Source organism: Manacus candei, unplaced genomic scaffold, assembly GCF_025592945.1.
Source record: "Manacus candei isolate 608988 ecotype Guabito, Panama unplaced genomic scaffold, ASM2559294v1 h1tg000033l, whole genome shotgun sequence".
Taxonomy (NCBI): domain Eukaryota; kingdom Metazoa; phylum Chordata; class Aves; order Passeriformes; family Pipridae; genus Manacus; species Manacus candei.
Window position 1 is genome coordinate 11,897,300 of NW_026138081.1, and position 21,971 is coordinate 11,919,270.

Below are 21,971 nucleotides of genomic sequence, written 5' to 3' on the forward strand. Positions count from 1 at the left end.
CAACAAAACTCAGCAGCTTCAGGAAACCAGCCCAAGATATGCAAGACCTGTCTGGGCTGAGAGGTCCCAGCAACTCAACACAAGCAGTTTCTCTGCTAGATTTGTATTGCTCTACCACATTGTATAAACTCAAGAACAACCACACTCCCCTCCCCAATTCAGACTTTGAACAACCATAGTGGAAAAACTTCTCAGGTCAACTACTTCCTATGATAGCAAGACAGTAATGGATGCCACCTTCCTCAACATCTGGCATGTGCAAAAAGCTTGCCATCAGTCAAGACAGAAGTATCGAGAAGTATCGAGATCCACCCCACAACACAGTGGCTTTGGAGACCTCACGTTGACAGAGCAGCCTGAGGTGAAGATAGTGCCCATGCTGCATGGCAGGCTTAAAGAGTTCATTTAAAGCAGCTTCCCTTCAGTCAGCACAGACCTTCTCACACACAACCTGTCTTAAAGCTCTTACTCTCCAGGCCCAGCTCAGTGCACCAGACCAGCTTTCCACAACAGGGAGAGGGGCTGGGTGCTACAGCAGAGTAGGTTTGGAGCAGGGTGTGCACAAGACAAAGAACATCTGCTTCCCATCACTTGCCACCCAGTGAGGAGTGCTCAAGCCTCCTCAGCATCCACAGAAGGATTCAGAGCCTGCCATCCTACCAGTCTCACAAAATTTAGGAAAATGCAGCGCAGATGTGGGTCAGCCCAACAAAACAGCTCAACTCTGCCTCCTGAGAGCACATCTATCCCCACAGGCTGCCTGCAACCATGGCTCAGCAAAGAAGGGAGGGAAAGGCAATGTGGAATAGAGATACCACAATAAAAATTGACAGCATACAGCAAAAACAGTGACACTACTGTAAGGCACTGTAGCATATCAGGCTGTCATCCCCTTTCCTCATACACTAGGCTGGCTTTCTTGAAGAGAACTTTCTCTGTACAGAGATTAGCTTATGAACTTGGACTTAGGTTTAGGCATAAAGAAAAACTAGCCAGTGCCCAGGTATTGGGTTTCAGCAACACTCAAACACTGCCTTAACAAATACAGCTCTGCTTACCAGGGTAGACTGGTTGTTATATGCTGCTTAGAATTTATCACCTCTTCAAGAGAGGAGACAGCCTGAATATTAATGCCTTCAGAGGAGTCCTGCACTAATAGGGGGACAGGCCTGGACTCAGCTGGATTTTTCCTATTTTTAAAGTGGACTGAATCATACTCTGGAAGTCCCAGTAGCACTTGAAAAAACTCTCCTCTCCCCTCTCTCTCAAGAACCTTCCCCATGGATGCTCTGAGCACCCCTGACTTTGGGCTGATAGACCACACCTAACTACTCTTAGGATGGAAGCAAAATGCAAAGAGCAAAGAGCGAGCACAGTAGGCAAGGGAAACCAGATCCAGATGTGCCTCAAGTTCATTCTGTGTGCTAGCAGCACAGTACAGCCATGAAGGAAGCAAAAGGGAAGCTGTGTGCAGGGACAGAGACCAGAAAGCTGTGCTCACCTTATCATGCTCCAGTTCTCTCCCTTCTCTCCCAGCCTGACCCTTCCTTCTCCTTACACACTGCACAAGTGTAACAATATCAGACAGGCTATTCCTTGCTGAAATGCGGAAAGCTGAAACCTTGTACATCCCCACTACACAATTCCATGGAAGTAGGCATCACCAACAGTATGATCATCACCAACACCGTCCACGTGACACAAAATATGTAAGCTTCAAAAAGGGATACATGCAAGAATGTGTGTGGCCCTTCCAGACCCATTCTGTTCCAAAAGGAGTTCATCTTTTGCTAACCCTCACACTTGAAAATAACTGCACCCAGTGGGCTGCTTCATTTCCCCAGACAAGCCTGCCCCAGTCTGCCCCACCTCCCAACTCCATTTCAAACTTGGACTAATTCATCTCGTTAAAAATCAAAACCAGCCGTTGGGACTCAAACAAAATTAGAGTTGTTCTTTGAAGCCTGCCTGGCCTATTTAGGAGGGCACTGCCATTACTTGGCAGGTTTTGTAGCTTTGCTGCTCAGGGATAGTTCAGCTGCTGCTCCAGATGTGTCAGAGAAAGTAGTTACAACTACTCTTCTTCCAGAAAGAACCTATAACTCCTCTTTCCCTTCCCAGTGCAGGAAGGGAGCTGTGTTCACTGGAGACTGCAGGTGGGTTCTGGGAGCAGAGCTGCTCAGCACACCTGAGACATACACAGCAGCTCTGACATGCCTGAGCTTCAGGGATTCCCTCCCTCCTTCCAAAACTGTAGCCATTTTATTCAGTGAATACGCTGGTCCAACATCCATCAAAAAACACTTTCCAGCTAATTTTGGTCCAGGCCTTCCTTTCTACTCCACAGATGCCCACAATACTTACAAGGAACAGGAGATTGAAGAGGAAGAGGAAGTACTTGGTGACTTTTAGGCAGCCAGACCCCATCTTCTTTCACTTATGGGACCTAAGGGGAAAGCAGACAGACAATCAGTTATACTACAGACAGGTCCTCCGGGCAACTTCAGAGCAACACCCTTATCCTGTGCAGAGCTCTGGATCATCTGAGGGAGTCTCAGAGCATATGCACAGATAGCATGTCTTCCACAGAATACCCAAGTTGCCTTTTCAGGACAGCAAAACAGGACACTGCTGTCACTACAGACACTGCTGCCAAGAGGGCTACCAGCAGTTCCAGAAGAGATTTAATAACAAATACACTGCTAATTCCACCACTATTTATACAGACTTTGCAATAGTAGCATCAGCCAAAACACCAACTCTAGCTACTACTCCTGGTGGTAAAAAGTGATGCAAGCTACTTCAATTGACACCGAAGGGCTCGGAAGCTCGAAAAAAGTCCCACAAACCAATCCCACTGCTGAAATGAGCCTCCTCCTGGGGAAGAAGCACAGCTGAGAAACATATGAGGACTGGTGGGGGAGCATCTCAGAGATCAAGAGAGTACAAGAAAGACAAAGAGCTCCTGGAGTAAGTCCACTGGATTCACTGGCAAAAAAGACAATTAAGGGACCAGAGTGTCTCTCTTATGAGGACAGACTGAGACAGTTGGGCCTGTTCAGCCTCGAGAAGAGGCAACTGAGAGGTGACCTTATCAATGTCTATAAGTATCTGAAAGGAGGGTTTCAAGAAGATGGATCAAGGCTCTTCTGGGTGTTGTCAAGCAAAAGGATAGGAGACAACAGAAATTGATGCACAGGAAGTTTCACCTGAATGTGACGAAGAACTCTACAATGTGGGTGACTGCTCACTGGGACAGATTGCCCAGAGACATTGTGGCATCTCCCTCACCGGAGATATTCAAGTTATGTTTCTTGCATAGGCAACAGAGGACTTTTAAAGTTCCTTAAAATTTGCTCTACCAAGCTCCTTGCTTGGTGCAAACATCTCCTTGCTTGCTTGCAAACAGACCACGCTGCTTTAAGAATCAACAGCCACAGGAAGAGCAATAGTAGGCTGGGGTCACCAGTCTAGCCTGGGAAGAAATAGCCCCAACAGAGAGCAAGGTCAGCAGGGTTCCCTCTGCCAGCCTGGGTGTACCAATGATTACTGGAGCCCAGTATGTTCTTTTGTTTCAATCAAAGGCTTTTGCTTAATCCTATTAAATATTTAGGTTAACTCTGGAGCTAAACTGGTATGTGGGCCTTGTTATAACTGGCTAGCCTTCCCACCAAGCAATGGTCACCCTTTAACCACCAGAAGAGAGCACAAGTTTGAACTCTGCAGCTGAAGATAACACTACTGCTCTAACTTCAAGGGATGCCATAGCTAGAGACTATGCTAAGCCCATCGCTGCACAGTACCTAGCAAGATGCTACTGAGGTGGGAAAGCAGCACAGAAATACAACCTCATTCAGCTGTGCTACAGACTGATCTCAAAAATCTCATCTATATAGCAGTCACTGCACCTAGGAGCTCTTACTGCACAGCCAGGTTAGCAACATCTGTCAGTTTTTATTCAGTTAACCCCTCAGGTCAGAGTCCATAAAACCAGCAGCACCCAAAAGTAGGTCCTTCAATTAAGCCATGAAAAGCTCCCATAATAGTTTCTGGTGCATATGTGCACCAAATATCAAACACACAGCATTACCATTTCCAGTGTCCCTGGGTGCAGCCATCACTTGTGAGCTGGTTCTGTTCCAGCACAGATGCACTATACAACAGCTGCATCGCTACCAACCTAGGAAAATGAGTGAAGGCTCTCTGTTAGCAGATTTCCTCCTTTCCTCTTCAGGAAAAATGTTCTCTCAGGCCCTTAATCCTGAAAGGCACCAACACCTAAGACTGCACTTGAAGAGGATAACTAAGATGTAAAATTTCCCATTTACCTGGCTTGCTTACTGGCTTCACCATGAACACATCTCCTCTTAATAGCATCACAAACTGGAGCCTGGGAGTCTAATCAGAACACTGAGGCAGCCAGGACCCTAGCCGATAACGAATGTCTACTGTGGGGGTTACAAATGGTTTTCTACTCTTCAACCTAGCCAAGAACTAAGCTAGATAACCTCCTGCCCAATGCATTGGACTTCTTACCTTAAGATGCCTGGTTCCAGGTCCAATTCTCCTTATTTTCAAACTGGAGGGGTAAGTCCCTGTAGTTGCTGACTTGCTTCCTAGCACTAAGGAATAGCCCTGTGCTACCTACTTCCAACTCTGCCCACACTTCTTTGATAAGTCATTTAAGCTGCCTACACTTCTTTGATAAGTCATTGATAAGTTATTTAAGCTAATTAAGTAGTCAAACAAGTTGAGAAGAGCTGTTGTGGAAGAAGACATGCCTGAGGTAACAAGTGTAAAATATTGCTTTCAGGGCTCTTCTAGCTATTTGTTAAAGGCATACCATCTTCAATGTTTATTCAAAAACCCAACAAATCCCAACTGTGCATTACAGGACTATGCACTATTCTCTTCTTTCCACAGAGCAATATATCTCTTTCATAGCTCCTAGCCATAAAGTACTTCAAAGTACAGTTTTCAAGCCAGAAGAGAAATAGGTTTTTAGATTTTTGCTTTGAGCTTTTAAAATACTTTAGGGCCCCACATATTCAAATATTACAGATTTTCCAATTCTTCATCTGTTCTTCGGAAAGTAACTCGCTTTTGTTCACTGCATTAATGAAAATCCCCAAAACCTTCCCTTATGAAATTGCACAAACAGCCACAAAACTAGCAACACTAGAAGCAGCAGCTCAACAAAATTTGAGATAGGTCAGGTTTGGAAGCAGACGAGCTTGGAGTTATCACCAGCAGGCATATCCACAGGCCATTCAACAGCAAAAACATGGGTTAAGTACCACAGCCACAAAGCTGCCCATTTGCCTTTTGAAACTGGTCAAGTTTTGAGCCTTAATGTCGTGCAGCAACACATGCAAACGTTTAATACATTAAGTTTGCAGTTTTAAAATTCCACTGATTGTCCACAATTGTGTTTCTTTCTTTTCCTCTCCACCCCAACTGCTTTGACTATTTTAATCTTCCTCCCCAAGCAGCAACACCCACTCTATTCAACAATCCTGCCTATACATGTCCAAATTTTCCCTGTCATTCTCCAGATTGATGCCACCTCTGAAGAGGATGTCAGAAGAAACCATCAGCTTGGAGAATGGTATTTCTCCCAGCCTCTCATTCCCCTTCATAAAGACATGCAAATTTATGCAGTTTGCTGCTTTGAGGCACCACTGCCATAAAAACTTGGTTGCCAACACAGCCTGGTCAGCTGTTGTGTACTTGATTCTGGGTCTTTCTTAGCCTAGCTTAAGCCTCAGGACCTGAAGGGAGAACTAAGTCCAGGAAGGCATCAATTGATCCAGAACCCTGGGGTTTCCCATAGGGGAGGAACAGAACAAGTCTGCACAGACTAGACTGGCATCCGGGGTTGGCTTCCTGCCCCCTCCCTCACCTCTAGCTCTCAGGCCTGTCGTTCTCCCAGCAACAGCAATGACAGCAAGACCTGTATGTAGAGCAGGAGCACAAAATCCAGGACATGTGCCTGTGGAGAGGCAGACAGAGGCCTGCTTTGTTAGCAACAGCAGGAGTCCCATCACAGGTCAGATTAACTTATTTTTGTTGCAGGAGTCTGTGATACTCCCAGCCCCCCTCCTGTAAAAGGTGACCGCAAAGAAGGACAGGTGATATGGGGAGAGTTGAACACCTCTGCCTCCGGGACCCACCACTGGCCAGAGAGGCAGGAGGGGGGAACTTCACGCACAGACATTATAACCACATGAGTCAAGGGACAGAGAGGCTAAGTTAATTTTTAATTGCAATTCTGCTCTCTCAAATTAGATCCTGTATTGCCTCCACCCAGCAATCACTGCATGCTTAGTGTTCACTGAAGTTTGAGATGTGGCTCAGGCTAGCACTGTACATGCCTGTGCCACGCAGCTCTGCCGGTAAGAGCTCAGCCCTCCTCTGCAGCACCACCCTTATGCTCACCCTGCAGGTTTCTTCCTGATGAGCTCTGGCACCTGAAGCACCTCAGCTGCCAAGTTACCGTACAGCACAAATAAGGGGCTCATTTATGAGTGCAGTGAAAGAGAAGGAGGAAGAACCACAAAACAAACCAGAGTACGACAGCTGTGGAAATCACCGTCTCAGTAGATTTATAAGCAAGTGCAAAGTTCACACAAACCCTCAAGGACAGCACACGTGCTTCCAAGAGCAAGGAGCTCTGCCAGTCAGCCCCAACTCAAGTAAAGAAGGCACATTTTAATGCATCTAAATAGCCAGAAGATGCTGCCCTCTCTTCCCCAGATGCTCTCGCTTAAGGAAAGGAAATAATTGGTTACAAAGCAGCTGCAGGTTGTTTCTATGTACTTTGGCCAGTTGCTCCTCACCACCACTTCTCAGGTTCTAACATCAGGGGACATAAAACAAAGGCAGACCCTATAGGATGTGCTACAGCCAGCTTCCACCAGGCTAGGATGAGGTCAAGTCAGCACCAGATTTGGTTCTCTCAAGTTGCTATTTCCCTTACCCCCACAAACACCTCAAATGCCCTGTAAGGCTGGCACGCTGTCTCAGTTCTGCTATCCCTCCTGCCTGCTCAAGGAGAAACATCCAACTTGGCACATGCAGAGATGCAGCAGCAAGCACTGTGAACCAAGGTTCTGCAGCATACCTTGAGGCTCCTGACTCTTCAAATCTTGCATCTGATGTGGCAGGTGGGACCTCTGGGTCAAAGTCCAGCTGGTCCACTGAAGCAACCTCAGCCAATCTCATGCACTGCAAGTGCTTCTTAACACAACCGGCAACCACGACATTCCCATGCCTACAACCAAGCCTTACATATTGCAACAAGGTGTCTCCCTCAAGATTTTATTACCAGGCTGCACGCTGAAAATTTTTAAAGTTCTCCCTGATCTGATCTCACCTCTCTCCCTTTTCTTCACACCACAACATTGACCAAGGTTAGCTGGGTTAATTTGCAGACAGATTGATCAAGAAACCCTGGAGAAGGAGGAACTCCCACTGATGTACTCAGGTTACAGAACTGGCTCTCTCTGACCAAAGCAACTAGCATTTGTCCCTAGGAAAGGATCAGCATATTGCTGATTCCATAAAGATGTTTATCTGCACAGTAATTTGCAGAGGTTGAGGCCATTTTGAAGGCCAGTTGCTTTCTGCAGTATTATCCCAATCCAGAAACCAGGACCAGATTAGACGCACACCTGGCTAGCGACCCAAGAAGCCAGCTTAATAAAGAAGTTGGTCACTAAATGATCTAATCACTTCCCCTTGATCCCTTTTTTTCCAGCTCCAAGCCAGACACACCCATGCAGAAGAAGAGAGTGGGGAAAGGGCAGCTCAGAAAGCCACGGGACAGAAGGAAACAGGTTATCCTTTGCAGGATTCTGAGCCCTTGCACCCAGAAGCTCAGCTCCTTCTCTATCCATGCACATACAGAACAGGCATTTGGCAACAAGGTCTCCTGATCAGCAGTGATGAGACAGGACAGCTTCACACAACAGTACCAGTTAATGAACAATGACAGAGTTACTAAGTCTCCTGTTAACCAGGTACACCACTGCCCTCAGGGCAGAGACTGCAAGTTACAGCCACATTAACATACAAAGAATATCCTAAGGAGTTCATCTCATTGACGTTAATATTCAGAGGCCTTGGACTTTCAGTACACCTGGGAAGTACATCTTGTCTCTGGCAAGCAAATAACCGCAAAGCCAATGAATGACTCAAGTCTGAATTCACTGAACTTTTCTTTAAGCTTCACTGAGATAATACCAGCTGTGTAATGACCCTGAAAACATAAACAAGATCATATTTGTTGTGGAGATTTTCCAAACAGCACCTCTTCAAAAGTTACAAAGGAAGGATTGAGGGAGAAGCTGTATCCTAAAAATGAAGGCTGCTTATTAGGGTTACCTGCTCAAACAGGCCACACTTGCAGTTGCAGAGATTATTTATACACATATATATATATTTATGTGTGTGTGTGTGTATATCTCACTGATCCAGGTATAGTTCCTTTTTGAAGGAAAGTATCAGGGCAAGGCAGAAAACTATTTCTGAATAATACAAATGTCAGAAACAGAAAAAAGAAGGTACTTGGAACAGACTCCTATCCCATGTGCTCTAGAGACAGGTGCTGTTTATCTTAAGTAGAAGCAATTGCTTTCAAGCTAGAGCAGGTGGTCTGAGGGCTAGGCAAAGAGAAAGGAGCACAGCTATATCAGGCTGCAAACTGCAGCACCACACTTAATTGTCCACAAACTTTGAACTAGCACTTCGCAGTACAGGCATGTACAGCAAGACCCTAACATTGTCTGCAAGACATCTGCAGGACAGAGATTCAAGCCTGCATGCAGTCCCACATTTGCTATCCCTGGACTAAGGGGAGCAGATCAGAGCAACAGCCTAGAACCAAGTAGGCAAGTTAGCTGCAGTTAGCTGCAAGAAATACCACTGGAATGGTTAGCTGCAAGAAATACCACAAGATTTCTCAGGAATAGTTTCTGAGATAATGCATCAGCTCACACCGCAAAGGTAGATTTGTTCCTGGTGCATCTGTTAACATCTGTATCTAGTATACTGTTGTGTGAATAATTTGACTGGCAACAGTGTCCTCCAGTGAGACCCTACATTAGAAAGCACTCATAGGGGTACCTACGATGGCAGAGTTTTTTCAGCATGTTTTTTCATAGCAAGTATGTTGTGCATTTTCTAAAAAGGAAATGCATTTTTAGAAATGTACTTCTGATGCTCGAGGGGAAGTGATTAGATATTTATAAACCACTATCATATTGTTAAAAAGAAACCGATCTCACAGTTCAGTATCAAAAAGCAGCACAGGTTTTAGAAGCATGTTTTCATCTCTGTATTTGCAAGTGGCATTAACAGGTTTTGAGAACATCTGGTCTTCACACTTCAGTTTGAAAGCCAGCATTTAATTACGTCTTCAGTCCCTACAACTGGCAAATTGAGAAAGTTCTTTGCTATTTTCAGCCTATACACTCATGCTTGCCCAGCATGACAGTATTTGCAATGCAGCATTACTCTGATTTAAGCAAATCTTTCCATTCAGCAAGACCAGAGATACAACTCTGCCAAAAAAAGTGGGAGGAAAAAAAAAACCAACAAACCAACCCAAAACCCCACAAACTGCCCCAGAAGTCATTTGGTTCTCCTCTCCCCCTAAAAAAAAAAAAAAAAAAAAAAAGCCAACCCAAACCAACCAAACAAAAATTAATCATCTTACCAAAAATCACAGACAGAAGAAATAGTCGAAAGTACAGTTTAGTGGACTTTCTCTTTTTTATTGCCACGTATTAGAATGTTAGTTGTGCCACAAACGCTGCAGGTCAGGTTAAGAGGTCACCACACTGACTAAAGCCAGCACACAATGCAGTAAAAATGCACAGCTTTCACAAAACTGGTTGGGCAACTCTGTCACTTGACTATATTGGCTCTTTAATGGCTTCAACAACAAGACCAGCTCAGCTTTGTTTTCTGCACTTGGAACTGTCAGGGTGCAAACTGAAATGGATGCACCCACCAGCTCCCGTGTCTGTGAGTGGCACCAGTGTGTCAAAAGCAGTCCCCCACTATCGCCTGCCCCACACCTCCCCACAGAGGGGCAAAGCCTGTGAGCAGGACCTGCACCCCAAACTGCAGTGGGGTGGCCAGCACAGACAAGCAGCACTTTGCTTGCGCTCAGGTAAGCTTCTCCCCAGTGTGGCTCTGCAGCACGCAGAGGATGCTTCTAAGTGTTTGCCGTTGCCACCAGTCATCAGCCTGGAAATCCCCAGTGCAAGTACTTGCACAGGACAGGATCCCATGCTTCCATTCTTATGCAAGCAATGCCTTGGAGGCCAACAAATCTCCTCCAAGGGGATTGGGTTGTAGATACCTTAATAAGACCCAGCAACTTTCCCACCCTGCCAGAGCACCCAAAGGTTACCACAATCCAGGTAGGAAGAAAACCTTAATACAAGCTTTTTGTACATTACAAGACAGGACCAGAGATTGTGAGACTTACGAAGGAGCCAGGTAGTATAACTGATTTTTATCTTTTTCACCTCCTCCTCCCATAAAATGCAAGAGGTCAAGGTCAAGGACTTTCTACTGTAAAGTTCCCTTTCAAAACAAACTGGCTTTCAGTTACTTCCATTTTCTCAGATGCCAGGGCAGATAACTAGTGGGTGTTTAGATTCAGTACACCCATGCCAAACATGCTTCTGAGAAGTTACAGCATCTGCCTGAGCTGGGAAATGAGGTTTCCTACTCTTTTGGTTCTTTCCGGGAATTAGCAGAGAGAGTAGTTTTACCTCAAGGGCAGGAAGTTTTCCTCAGCTTGGCAACCTGCACAGCAATAAAACAAACAGCCTCTCTTCTCCACCTCCCCTCTGCTCATTGAGCCCTCAAACCACATGTCTCCACAGACAGGTGGATTGGGCTGAGCAGAGCCTAGGCACCAGCATCTAGCGTGGGAACAAAGCTGAGCTTACCCAGCACCACTCTCAATAATAGCAGGTTCTCCTGTAGTTCACTCCATAGCTGAAGCCAGACACTTTGAGAAGCCAAAGCAGTAGAGACCACTCAGAAGAGCATAGGGTGATGAGCACTCCCTTGTCCTTCTCAGACTAAGCCTCTGGAGAAGCTCGAACACCCTGCCAAGCTATCAGTGCTCACCAGAGCAATGAAGTCCCTTGCAGCTGACAGACCAGCCCACAGGAGAATGGAAGCATCTTCTGTCACCAGGATTCTCCCCAAGACTTCTCCCTCTAGAGTATATCCACATGATCTCAAGTGGCAGAAGAAAAAAAAAAATCCAAAAACCCAGAGCCCCCCACAAAGCAAACAGAGCAGACCTCTGCCTTGTTATTCCAAATGATTGTGAAGCTTTAGGATTGTCAGCTTCCTCAAGCAACAGAAGAGACAGGCTATTAGTCTACTTTAATCATATCACGTGCTTTGTATCAGATGGTTTGCTGATAGCAAGGCAGTGATCTCAAGAAGCAGAGGCTTTAACCATTTAGTCCCACAGATCAAGTAGAGCTCAAAGACTACTGCAAACCCATCATGACTGGAAAGTCCTACTGGCACAGGAAAGTGCCTCAGGCCACAGGGAATGCATCTTTTGGCTTGTTACCAGAAACAGTCCCTTTATTATTTGTAATCTCAAGAATCTTTGTTTTTGCCAAATAGATCACTTGTTAATTGCAGATCATTTACCAGACCAGTATGCCACTGGTGACTGAACCATTCCTGTTCCCCTGCTAGTATGTTTGCACTGCTACATGTGATTCTAGAGCAGAAAATCACTGATCAGCAGCTGTAACAATTATCCCTCTTCAGCAAAGTCTCCAATCTGAAGGACCCCACTTCAGGCTGACAATACAGGAGTAAAGTACAGGAGCCAGAAGTACAGGATTCCTGCAAGATTCTCACACATAGGATCTCAGGATGTCTCCCACACTTGCCTATCAGGGAGGACAAGGAAAGGAATTCAGCAAACCCATTTGTTAAAGTAGACAGGGCCAGCTGAGCCTGACATCTCCAAATTCAGTGGACTCAGTGATGCAGAACCACTCATGCTGTGGCAGCAGTGCCACAGCCATGAAAGGTTACTGCTGGGCCCAGCCTCTGCACCCACTGCCCTCTACCCTAAGAGAAGCTGTACTTCCTATCAAACCATCCCAGGGTCACAAGAGATCTTGTGCCCCGCAGCAGCATGGTCTGCCTGCCTGCTGGCAAGATGAGCACTGTCACAGACAGTCTGAGGATTTCACAACATCCTGAGTTTCACACCATGGATACCACTTGACCCTACCAGTGGGTATGAATGAAAAGAGAAAGCCAGAGCTATAAAAAGCTTCTGAGGAAGGGATTCTGTCTCAAGCAGCCTCTCTTTCAAGAAATGACTTAGAAAGGGCAGAAGGGCAAGAAAAGCCCTAAAGTACAACAGTTCAGAGTACAGATGTTTTGAGTCATTCCCTGCTATTCAAAAACACCTGCAACCACATTTTCCCCTTCCAACATCAAGGTGAATAATATAAACAGTTTTGCATTTGTAACTGGCAGCACCTGGCCAAACCCCTTGCTGGCCTGATCCCTCTGAGGATGCAATTCAGAAGTTATTTCACGCTTTGCTCTGGAAGAGTCAGTCCCAGCAGTAGCTGCTGTACAGTCTCCAAGATGTACAGCAGCATTGTCTAGCACTTTTTCTTTTCACCTTCATAGAACAGTCTCCACATGCCAAGCTCTTTATACAGGAGAAAGAAAGTGGAAAAGAAAGCTGCATTGTACAGCAGTAAAACGCAGCACTGTGAGGAGCAAGAATAACACAGCGTGAGCTGTTACAGAAGCTGCAGCAAAGCTGCTTTGTTCCCAGTCTAAGCATTTTAGGAAGTGAAATGCCACAATAAGAAATCTTAGTAGACAAAGCTGGAAAACAAAGGGGGCCTCCAGGAAACACTTTGCCAGGTGGAAGAGATACTCAAGAACTTTTGGTGGCCCATCTACGAAGATGGTCCTAGAGGCCAGGGCAGGATTCAATAGACACAGGTGTTTTGCTGCCCTGATGACCGTTACATTACCATGCAGGTAATCCCAGCAGAGTTAATACAAGAACATTGCTCAATCATAGACCTGCCACCTGCAGTTAAGATCACTCTTCCACCAACACCATCTCAAAAAAAGAAAATAATCAATCAAAGCTTCAAAGCAATACAATGTGTAGGCTCTGGACAGGGTTATTTCAAGCCAAGAGGAACAGACATATGGGATAAGTTCCCCAGGAATTTGGCAGTTAAAATAGACAGTAAGACTTCGAAAAGCTGAATCTATTTTGGGAAAAAGAGGGGCCTCCTTTGAGTCTGCAGACCTATGCACAGTCTGTAAAACGGGTTCAGCTGAACCTGAACCAAGAGAGGCTGGGTGGCCTTTTCTACTTTCCTGAGAGGGTCTCCTTTTCTATATTTAGAGCACAAATATTTCAGAAGACTATTTGATGGAGGAACGTTAGAAGAATGAGATAGAAAAGAGCAGTTCAGAGGTATTTATTTTAAAAATAAAGAACTTTTATACAGAATAACTTATTTAGAGATAATCAGCTGAGCCTCAATGCAGACATAAATGATCCCATTTCAAAGGGGAAAAAAAAAAAGCAGGGCTGTTTCATCTTTAATCAGTAAATCATGATTGAGGATAAGACTACTTTTTAAATAGGTCTGCAGACACATTTTTTTCTTACTTGCTTCTGTCCAACCACATTGTGCTCTTTCCCCCACAGCCCACCCATTTTTATGTCACATCAGCTCTACAACTTTAAATCAAGCCAAACCTACCAATGACATAAAATTACAGCAAGGGGTCTCATGTATGCTACCTGGGCAGGTTATGGCTGTGACACTAGGCTCCCTCTGCTTTTAGGATACATGCCCACCTCTCACTAGTGCAGCAGCTTGAAACCCAGCCCAGTAAAACCCCATTGCCTGGTCCTTCTCTGATGGGAGGCTGTCGGCAGGAGAACCACCCACTGCAGGTCACCAGCGCTCTCCACTGAGATCCTGGGCACAGGAATAATCATTAGACAGCACCATAGTAACACAGCTGCTGACCTGACCCAGTTCACATGCTGCTTATACAGGCTGTTATTCCTGACAGCAAACACCCTGTCATGAAGGCTGTTTCTCTTCCAGGCAAAAAAGGAGCAACTGTTTAGGTTCCCAAGGGACAGCACTGGCCATCCACTTGTACACACAGTGGTAGGTCTTGCTTGTAGCTGACAGCTGGGCTAGGAAGAGGTTTCCCATCTGCCAGAAGCTAGGCAAACCAGTAACTTCATGTTTTATTACAGGATCAAGCCTAAACCACCGCCACAACAGTCTCCACAGCTGCAGTATGATGGACTGGGAACAAATGCAGAAAGATCCAGGCTCTGAGACCACCAGCCAGACTGTAGCATCAAATAAAAGAGCCTTTGAGGTCTTGGACTTGGGCATTAAAGCAGCTTGCCATTCCTCAAAATAGCCCTCCCTTGAAATAGCCTCTTCTGCCAAGGCAGTAGACAATTTGACGCAGATTTTGGCATTAAGAAATTCCCACGCAGTTTCGGCAACTACATTTTGGTCACCTCAGTTTTGTTCCAGGAAGCCGCTAGTCACAGCCCTTCCCCAGAGAGCACATGAGAGAGGAAACACTGACGTTTCAGGTCCCCTCACATCAGGCCGGAGAAGTACCAGCAGCTGCAGGCATCACTGCCTCACCCTCAGGAGCAGCCACAACCACCCCCACTTTAGTTGAACTGGCACAGTGTTATCATCCTTGGAGGGATCTGGTGCAGAGGAGCTGCTGAGCCCTGCGCACAAGGAGCAGCCACCCCATGCAGCTCGCTCGCAAGGCTGACCTGTCACGCAGGACAGGGCTCCAATTCTCCAGCCTCCAGTAACCTCCATTGTTCCTGCAGCCTCTCCCCCCACTCCTGTGCAGCGTTCCCAGAGAGGTGCAACAGACCCCTCGAGAATCAGGAGAGGGTTGTGCCTTTACCTTGTTTCACAAGGCTCACCAGGGCTTCTCCACACAGCTGTGGTCTAGCACTGTTCCACACAGCAGCTGCCGAGCAGAAGTCTTTTCTAATTAAAAGAGCTTCCTTTGGGAATAGGCAGATTTACTGCACAATTGAGAGGGCTCTTTAGTTATTCCATGTGCAGTGTATCTGTAAGCCTGCATTAGAAAGGGACCTGAATGCAAAGAAGAGTCCAGCAGCTTCTTAGACTGTTGGGAAAGTACATCCAGACAGCTGGGTTTTGTCTGAGTGGGGTTCCTTTCACTCTGAAAAGACTGCAGAGATGAGCATAATTAGAACTCCTGCCTGCTTTTTAAGCTCCAGTTTCTTCAAGCATGCAGAATAGATGTTGCATAATAGTTCCCATCTCTATTTGGGTGGTAAAAAATTCAAGGTAACAGCAGGGGTAAACAGCCTTGCTAACCTGCAGGTGAGCAGGCTCCTTAATCCAGGTCCCACCCTCTTAACAGGGAGCCTAGCTCCATGATCAGAAGACACAGAAGAATGGGAGTGAGGGGACAGGAGATCAAGTTTACATAGTGAAGCACTCTGGGAAGCTGAGGACATTCCAGCAAAGCCACTCAAGATTGACTCATCACCAGCAGCTTCAATCCACACATGGCAGACACATGACTGGCTCCACAGCAGCCAAGAGGATACTTTGTGCCATGCCATCAGCATGAAAGAAGCCCCAGAACCAATGCATCATTATAACTACAGTACTAGAGATAGTGTCCTACCACCACAAAAGCCAGCCTGTCACCCTTTTATGCAAAAACTACTCTACAAGTTCTTTGACTACAAGCAGAAAGGAGAGGAGCAGAGCAGTCTGCACAGTGATTTTTGAAAGCAGGCATATTAGCTCTGGGGACCAAAGTCCAAAACTTCCTCTATGCTGCCACCACTGAATACAGAACCTCTTTTAAATTTCTGTTCACACATATCCCAAGTAATGTTAACTAAGCCATTTGCAGGATCAAGGAGAAATCAGGAAAAAAATCAAGTAGGAAAGGAATAAGACATTCCCAACACAGATATTTTTTTCTCTCTGCCCAGAACACCTAGAAACCAAAATGCCATGAAGGTATAGAAACTTCCCTGGAAAGGTCTCACTAGAGCACTGAAGCATTTTGTGCAACAGTAGAGACAGTCTAGTTAATTTAGATTTCACAATTGATTTCCAACAAAACTGCTAACCATCTATCAGAGGAGACATGATGCTGGCTCTGGACGTTTAGTATTTACATATTCTTATAGTATGGGATGACAGCAGCAGCCCTTGAAGTCCTAGTCAAGTGCCAAGATGCCACTTCCACACCTGCCTTGCATGCTGTTCCAGAAGCCCTGCACCAACAGAGCATAAGTTGTGGTCCCACAGCACCCCAATGCACCAAACCCCTAGAGACAGCTCACCCGAACCTGTGCCAGTCTGGTACACCCGCTCAAGGAAAATTAAGGTCCTGGAGCAGGTTGCTTTTAAAACTAGACAGACAAGGTGCTGCATGAAGCCTCTCCTGAGGGCAGCAAGTTCCCATGTAGCCCCCTCAAACCCATTTTGGGGAGGGCACAGAAACCTCACGTATCACAGAGGCAGTGACCAAAACAAGGTGCTGGTGGAGGACATGGTCTGATCCAGTGATGTAACCCTTTCTCCAAGGCACTTCTGGGAAACAGCTCCCTTCATTCCCAATAGGTAAAGCTACTTTACAGCATGTTCAGTCCCCTCTATGCCAATCCCTGTAAGCTAGTTCCTCTTCTGCCCCCTTCCCAAACCACCTCCATGGTAATGGATGGAGAGCAGCAGCAGGGACAAAGGGCAGTTCGCATCTCCAGTTGTGGGAAGGTTAGCTTGGCTCAAAGTACATGCTTCAGCTCTGACAGCTCATCCATTCCTTTGCTTGTGTATGAGAGACCTCCCTCTGACTGAAGCAGAATTGTTTTGCCTACAAAGGGAACTCTCCATTATGTAACTTCAAATCTTCAGGCTGCTGGATATCCTAATGTATATAGCTCCTCCCAGATCAGTATTTGTCCAGTACACATGGCCATGGGATTATCATCATACTAGAAGAGATCAGCAATCTGCTTACAGCTCAGCAACAATTTTGCAATAAAGGGTAAAGCGCTTTTGAGATGCACCTGTTTGCTCAAGTCTGCGCTGCAAAGAAACTAAATCATCAGCCTAGCAAAATTCTTAACAAACGCCCCCAGCCCTTTGCCTATGTGCAAGGCCCTTCTTCTGGCCCTTCTCTGCTCCTGAGCTCCTTAAAAACAGACAAGCCACTTACCTCAGCAGCAATTTTCAGAAATTAAGTATGTGCACCAGTCTTTGGTTTGACTTGCTTTTAAATGGTGTCCCAGTTCTGAAGCTCCATCAAGGAGACAAAGAACTAGAGCAGTCAGCGAGACAGCTGGTGCACGTGCCTCTACACACAGGAGAAAGCTTAGTCTCCTTCCCTTTCTCCCCTGTATTTACTTTGGAGGAGCCACAAACCACCCAGCTTCCCTGGCTCTGTGGTGTTAGAGAGGACACACACTTGGGTACTGAGCCAACAGTCTCCAATCCTTGTCCCCATCCCAACAGGCTACTGTTTTATTCCCTTTTTCTGCTGTCATCTACAAAGCAGTCCCTTTCACAGAGCTGCCCACGGTAACGCCTCATCTTTCTCCCAGAAAATTAGCTAACCCTGAATCTGTCAGTGCTCACAAGCAATGATTTAAGTAATCTCCAGTATACAGTTCCTTGTGCTTCACTTATCACCCTGTCTAGGTTCGAGTCAGCAGTTAACTGTTTCAGTGTTTCCAAGCCCTGACAGCCCAGAGAGGTTTCAGCAAACAGGCTCCGCCACAGCCAACCAGCCCTCAAGGAACTGCTGGCACTGGCTGTGCCTCCTGTATTATTCCTTTCACCATGCCAAGAGAGCCTGTAATTTTTAGCCTTTCCTCCATTTCATTCCATCTAAAAACACAGAGCAGCCAAGAAGAGGCAGAGGTGGTTAGGTAATGGATTGAGTCTTATTACACAGTTCCTAAAGGAAAGGTGGCTCACCCAGCCATCCCTTCACACACTGTCATTAATCATTTGCCTGTAGAAAGCTCCAATCTCACATTTCTCAAACAGATACATCAGTGTAAGAGTACAGTTCATTTCTTTACTCATCAAAGCTGACAAGCACACGGTGAAAGCAAGGCTGCTGGGCCCAGCTCCCCCTCTGCTGTACAAAAGGACTTCAGATCTCAGGACACTGTGATCCACATTCAGAGGCAAATGAAGGCAGGGAAGGAGAATAAGGGGATGCAGATGTCATGTTCCTATTTTAGAGAGGTGAAGTTAGGGAACTCTAGCATGAGCCATAATTCCTGGCAATAAGAAGTTCGTTTTGATGCACAAAAGTTTTTCTACACAGGAAACTGAGGAAGAAGTGCAAGAACTGACGCTCTGATCATCCTTGTTGCACAGAACCACTGAAAACATTGCTACCTCCTCCAGCCTTCAAAGCCACTCAGCCATAGCCTGAGCCCTGACAGACCCCCTCTAGCACCTCCACTCACCAGTGAACAGAAACAGAGAAGAGACCAGGAAGAAAGTGGCTGCCACACCACTTTCAGATAACATTAAAGTGGACCAATAATTACTACTTTAGATAGCATGGGCACGGTCCAACTCCCAGTATCACCCTGGCATTCCTGTGACAGACCCTATGCCTTTGGTGTCCAAGGTCCTTGTAGCAACGCCTTTTGCTGTGCTGTGTGCTTCCTGCTGTAACAATGCCAGCAGGCACCAAGAACCACAGCCATGGTTTGAGCTGGAAAGTGTCTCAGGGCCTGTGATTACCAGAGGTCTGCAAAACTCCCGCCTGCACTTCTCTGATTTAAACATCTACTGGATGAACACCTGCAGTCCTGGATGGTCCTCTCCTGACTTACAGCAGTAGGACACAGAGTAACAGGAGAGGGATAAAACCTTTCCTCGGCTACAGTCAGATGAGGAATTTCATACAAACCCCCACCTTGCACTTCACAGAGCTGGAAGCAGAGTGGTTTGAGTAGCAGGGGCAGGAAACCTTCATGGAGCTGTGGGAAGGCCTTGTTAGAGGACTGTACCAGCTTACAGTTGTAGGTCACACAACACCTGCCTGTCCTCCAAGAACTAAAATAGAGACAATAACAGTAATGAAGAGAGTCCAGATGAGCTGCATCATTAAAGCTAAATCCTCTTAAGGGAGGAGCTTCCATGTAGCCCACAGGGAGGGCTTTCTCCAGGCACTCAGCTTGCATCCTGCTCTATTTCTGTCACACACAGGTAAGAAGCTGAACAAACACTGCAAGACTTCACCAACCACGCCTGCCCTGCAGCACAGGGTTTGAGGATGTCATCTTAGCAGTCCCCACAGCCCTTGGTAATGATGGAGAAGCCCAGGCCAAGAGGGGTTCAGATTCACAGAGGCTCCACAGACTGAAGCTGTTTTAGAAGCAAGATCCCTCTATGAAGGATGTTAAATGAAAGGATGATAGCAGTGAGGCTACTCATTTCCCTGAGCCACTCAAAATCCACACATCGGCTTGCAGAGCAGTTGGCAAAGGTTTTTTTCACCTGTGTGGCAGTCCAACATGAGCAAGCACCCGTGGATTTTTTTTCTTTTTTTTTTTTTTTTTTTTAAGTACAACTGTAGCTGTGGGAGTTCTTGCTCCAGCAAAAGGACCAGAAACAAGTGTGAATGTTAAAAGCCACCCCACTGTTACATGAGGCTCTGCTATGGGACACGAGCAGGTCTTTCCCCACCCATGCAGGGACACTGCAGAACAGGTCACTGACCACACCCCACCAGTGACCTTCTGCCTCCTTAACACTTTCTTCCCACTTAGTGCTCATGAAGTATTCAGTAAGATCTGAGTAATTTGTCATTTTTACCGCTTGTCATATGCTTATCTTGACATCAGCATACAGCATTACACTCCTGAGACTGCTCCTCTCACCAGACACCTCTCTCTAGATCTTCACAGCCATGTTTCTACACTTGGACCTTGTGGTCCACAAAAAGGATTCCAGTCACAGGCTTCTGCTTGATGGTTCTCATGTAGCGAGCAAGCTTCAGAGCAGCAAGCTCACATCTCAGGCTTTGATGAGGATTTTTCTCAAGCCCATGGTATCTGAGAAAGTAACAAAAAAAAAAAGTCTTCCATGGAGAGGAAGTATCACTGATGGCAGATTTCGAGACAGCACTCTCCAGCTGTACACCCTTGCTTGCATAGAAGCACACAGGAGTTGGCAGAAGTCACACATCAAGAGGCCTCACTAGCATTGGGATGGGTTACACCCCTGTGATCCTCTACTGTCAACAGCAGCTCAAACATCTCCAAGAGCTGCTCTCCTCACCAGCCACTGCCTCTGAGAGCACTGCAGTAGGACGCTCTCCCTCTCTTGCACAGCTAGGAAAGTTTTAAGCTCTCATCTCATACACAAGACTAGATTTTGTCCAAGACATAGGAACACTTCATTCTAAACCAGCTCTACAGTTTACTGAAGCCAACACTTAGATTCCAGAATGGTTAGGTCTGGTTGTCTGGTTTTATTTTCCCCCCCATCTTTTTTTTTTTTGGTACCAAGTGCTCCATTTTACACTAAAGCATACACTGCAGAGCTTTTATGCTCTGGGGCTGAAACAGCATGCCTGAGTTGTAACATGCCACTATCCCCGTATCAACAGACTTGTTAACAGTCACACTGCAAAGGCAATTCACAGCCAACATCTACTCAGCTACTGAACCTCAAGCTGAACTACGCTGAACTTCTCACTGGGATCTTTAAAGGAAGGCGGGGGGTGGTGGGGGGAGGAACACGTTAAGCTGGGCCAGCACCAGATTTCGGTAGTCGTAATAGAGTAAAATCGCTACAGAGGCACCTAACCCGCATCCTAGAAATCAAACTAGACACAGCCGACTGAAGCCCCCGCACGCCCAGTCTCATCAGCAGGCAGCGGAGGGACTCGGCCGAAATCCCTTCACAGCAGCAACCGGCCGGGCCCACAAGACACCGGGTCCGCTGCACCTGGCGATGGTTTCTTTCAGGCCACACACCAGCTGCGCCAGAGGATCACAGCTCGCCCACCGACTCAAGTTTGGAGGGACACGCCCGAGAGCGGCGAGCAGCGGGGACCGGCGCCCCGAGAGGCTCCGCCGGCCCTGGCGCGGAGTCCCCGCCCGGGGAGGGGGAGCGGGGCTGCCCGGAGCGCAGGGGGGGCCGCCCGAGCGGGACTGCACGGACACAGCGGAGGCCTGCGCCCGGCCCAAAAAGAAAGCCCCGCCGAAAACCCCCGGGAAGTCCCCGCCGGGCACAGCTCCCGATCCTCCACGCCGAGACCCCCGAGTCGAGGCTAGCGGGGTCTCCGGCCACAGTGGAGGGAGTCCCGGCATACGCTCTCTCCTCCGGTGCCGCCCCGTTCCCCGACTCCTCAGGGCGGGCGGCTACAGCTCACCTACCTCCCCGGCTCGGCTCGGCTCGGCTCCGCTCGGCACCGCTGCGCTCCTTCCCACCGCCGATGTGGCCCCGCGGGGCGGAGCCGGCGCTGCACTGAGCCGGCCCCGGGGCGGGCCGTCACCCTCGCTCTGCCCCCGCAGAGGGGCTGCGGGGAGCCAGCGCCTCTCCCGGCGGAGCTGCTGCGCCCGCGGCCGTGCGGTGCTGCGCGGTGCTTCTCCGCCCGCCCTCCTGCTGGGGCACTGCCCGCTGCGGGTCCCTTTGTGCTCGCTCCTCAGAGCTAGTGACACGTTTTCCACTGCCCACCTGTGAGGCCTTGGCCGCTGCCTTCTCCTCTCCCGCTGTGGCCAAGTCACCTTGCTCCGCTCAGGCAGGTGGCCAAGCTCTGCACTGAGGCCCTTTGCCCCGCCTCGCTGCCCTTGCCGTGTCACCCACCTCTCCCTATGTGGCTTGTCAAGTAGGTGCACA

General features: G+C 47.4%; 1 protein-coding gene across 8 annotated transcripts in view; it reads right to left on the reverse strand.

The window, feature by feature from the left end:
* The window catches only part of CD82 (CD82 molecule), a 39,246-nt gene extending 17,626 nt beyond the window's left edge, over window positions 1-21,620 (reverse strand). The window contains exons 1-2 of one of the 8 annotated variants that reach the window (XM_051791744.1): window positions 21,509-21,620; window positions 2,365-2,446 (exon numbers count right to left, since the gene is read on the reverse strand). In XM_051791744.1, the coding sequence (XP_051647704.1) occupies window positions 2,365-2,427 (63 nt within the window). In that variant the 5' untranslated portion in view covers window positions 2,428-2,446; window positions 21,509-21,620. The other 7 variants (XM_051791745.1, XM_051791751.1, XM_051791750.1 and 4 more) reach the window with 7 other exon arrangements.
* Between the last annotated feature and the right edge of the window lie 351 nt (window positions 21,621-21,971).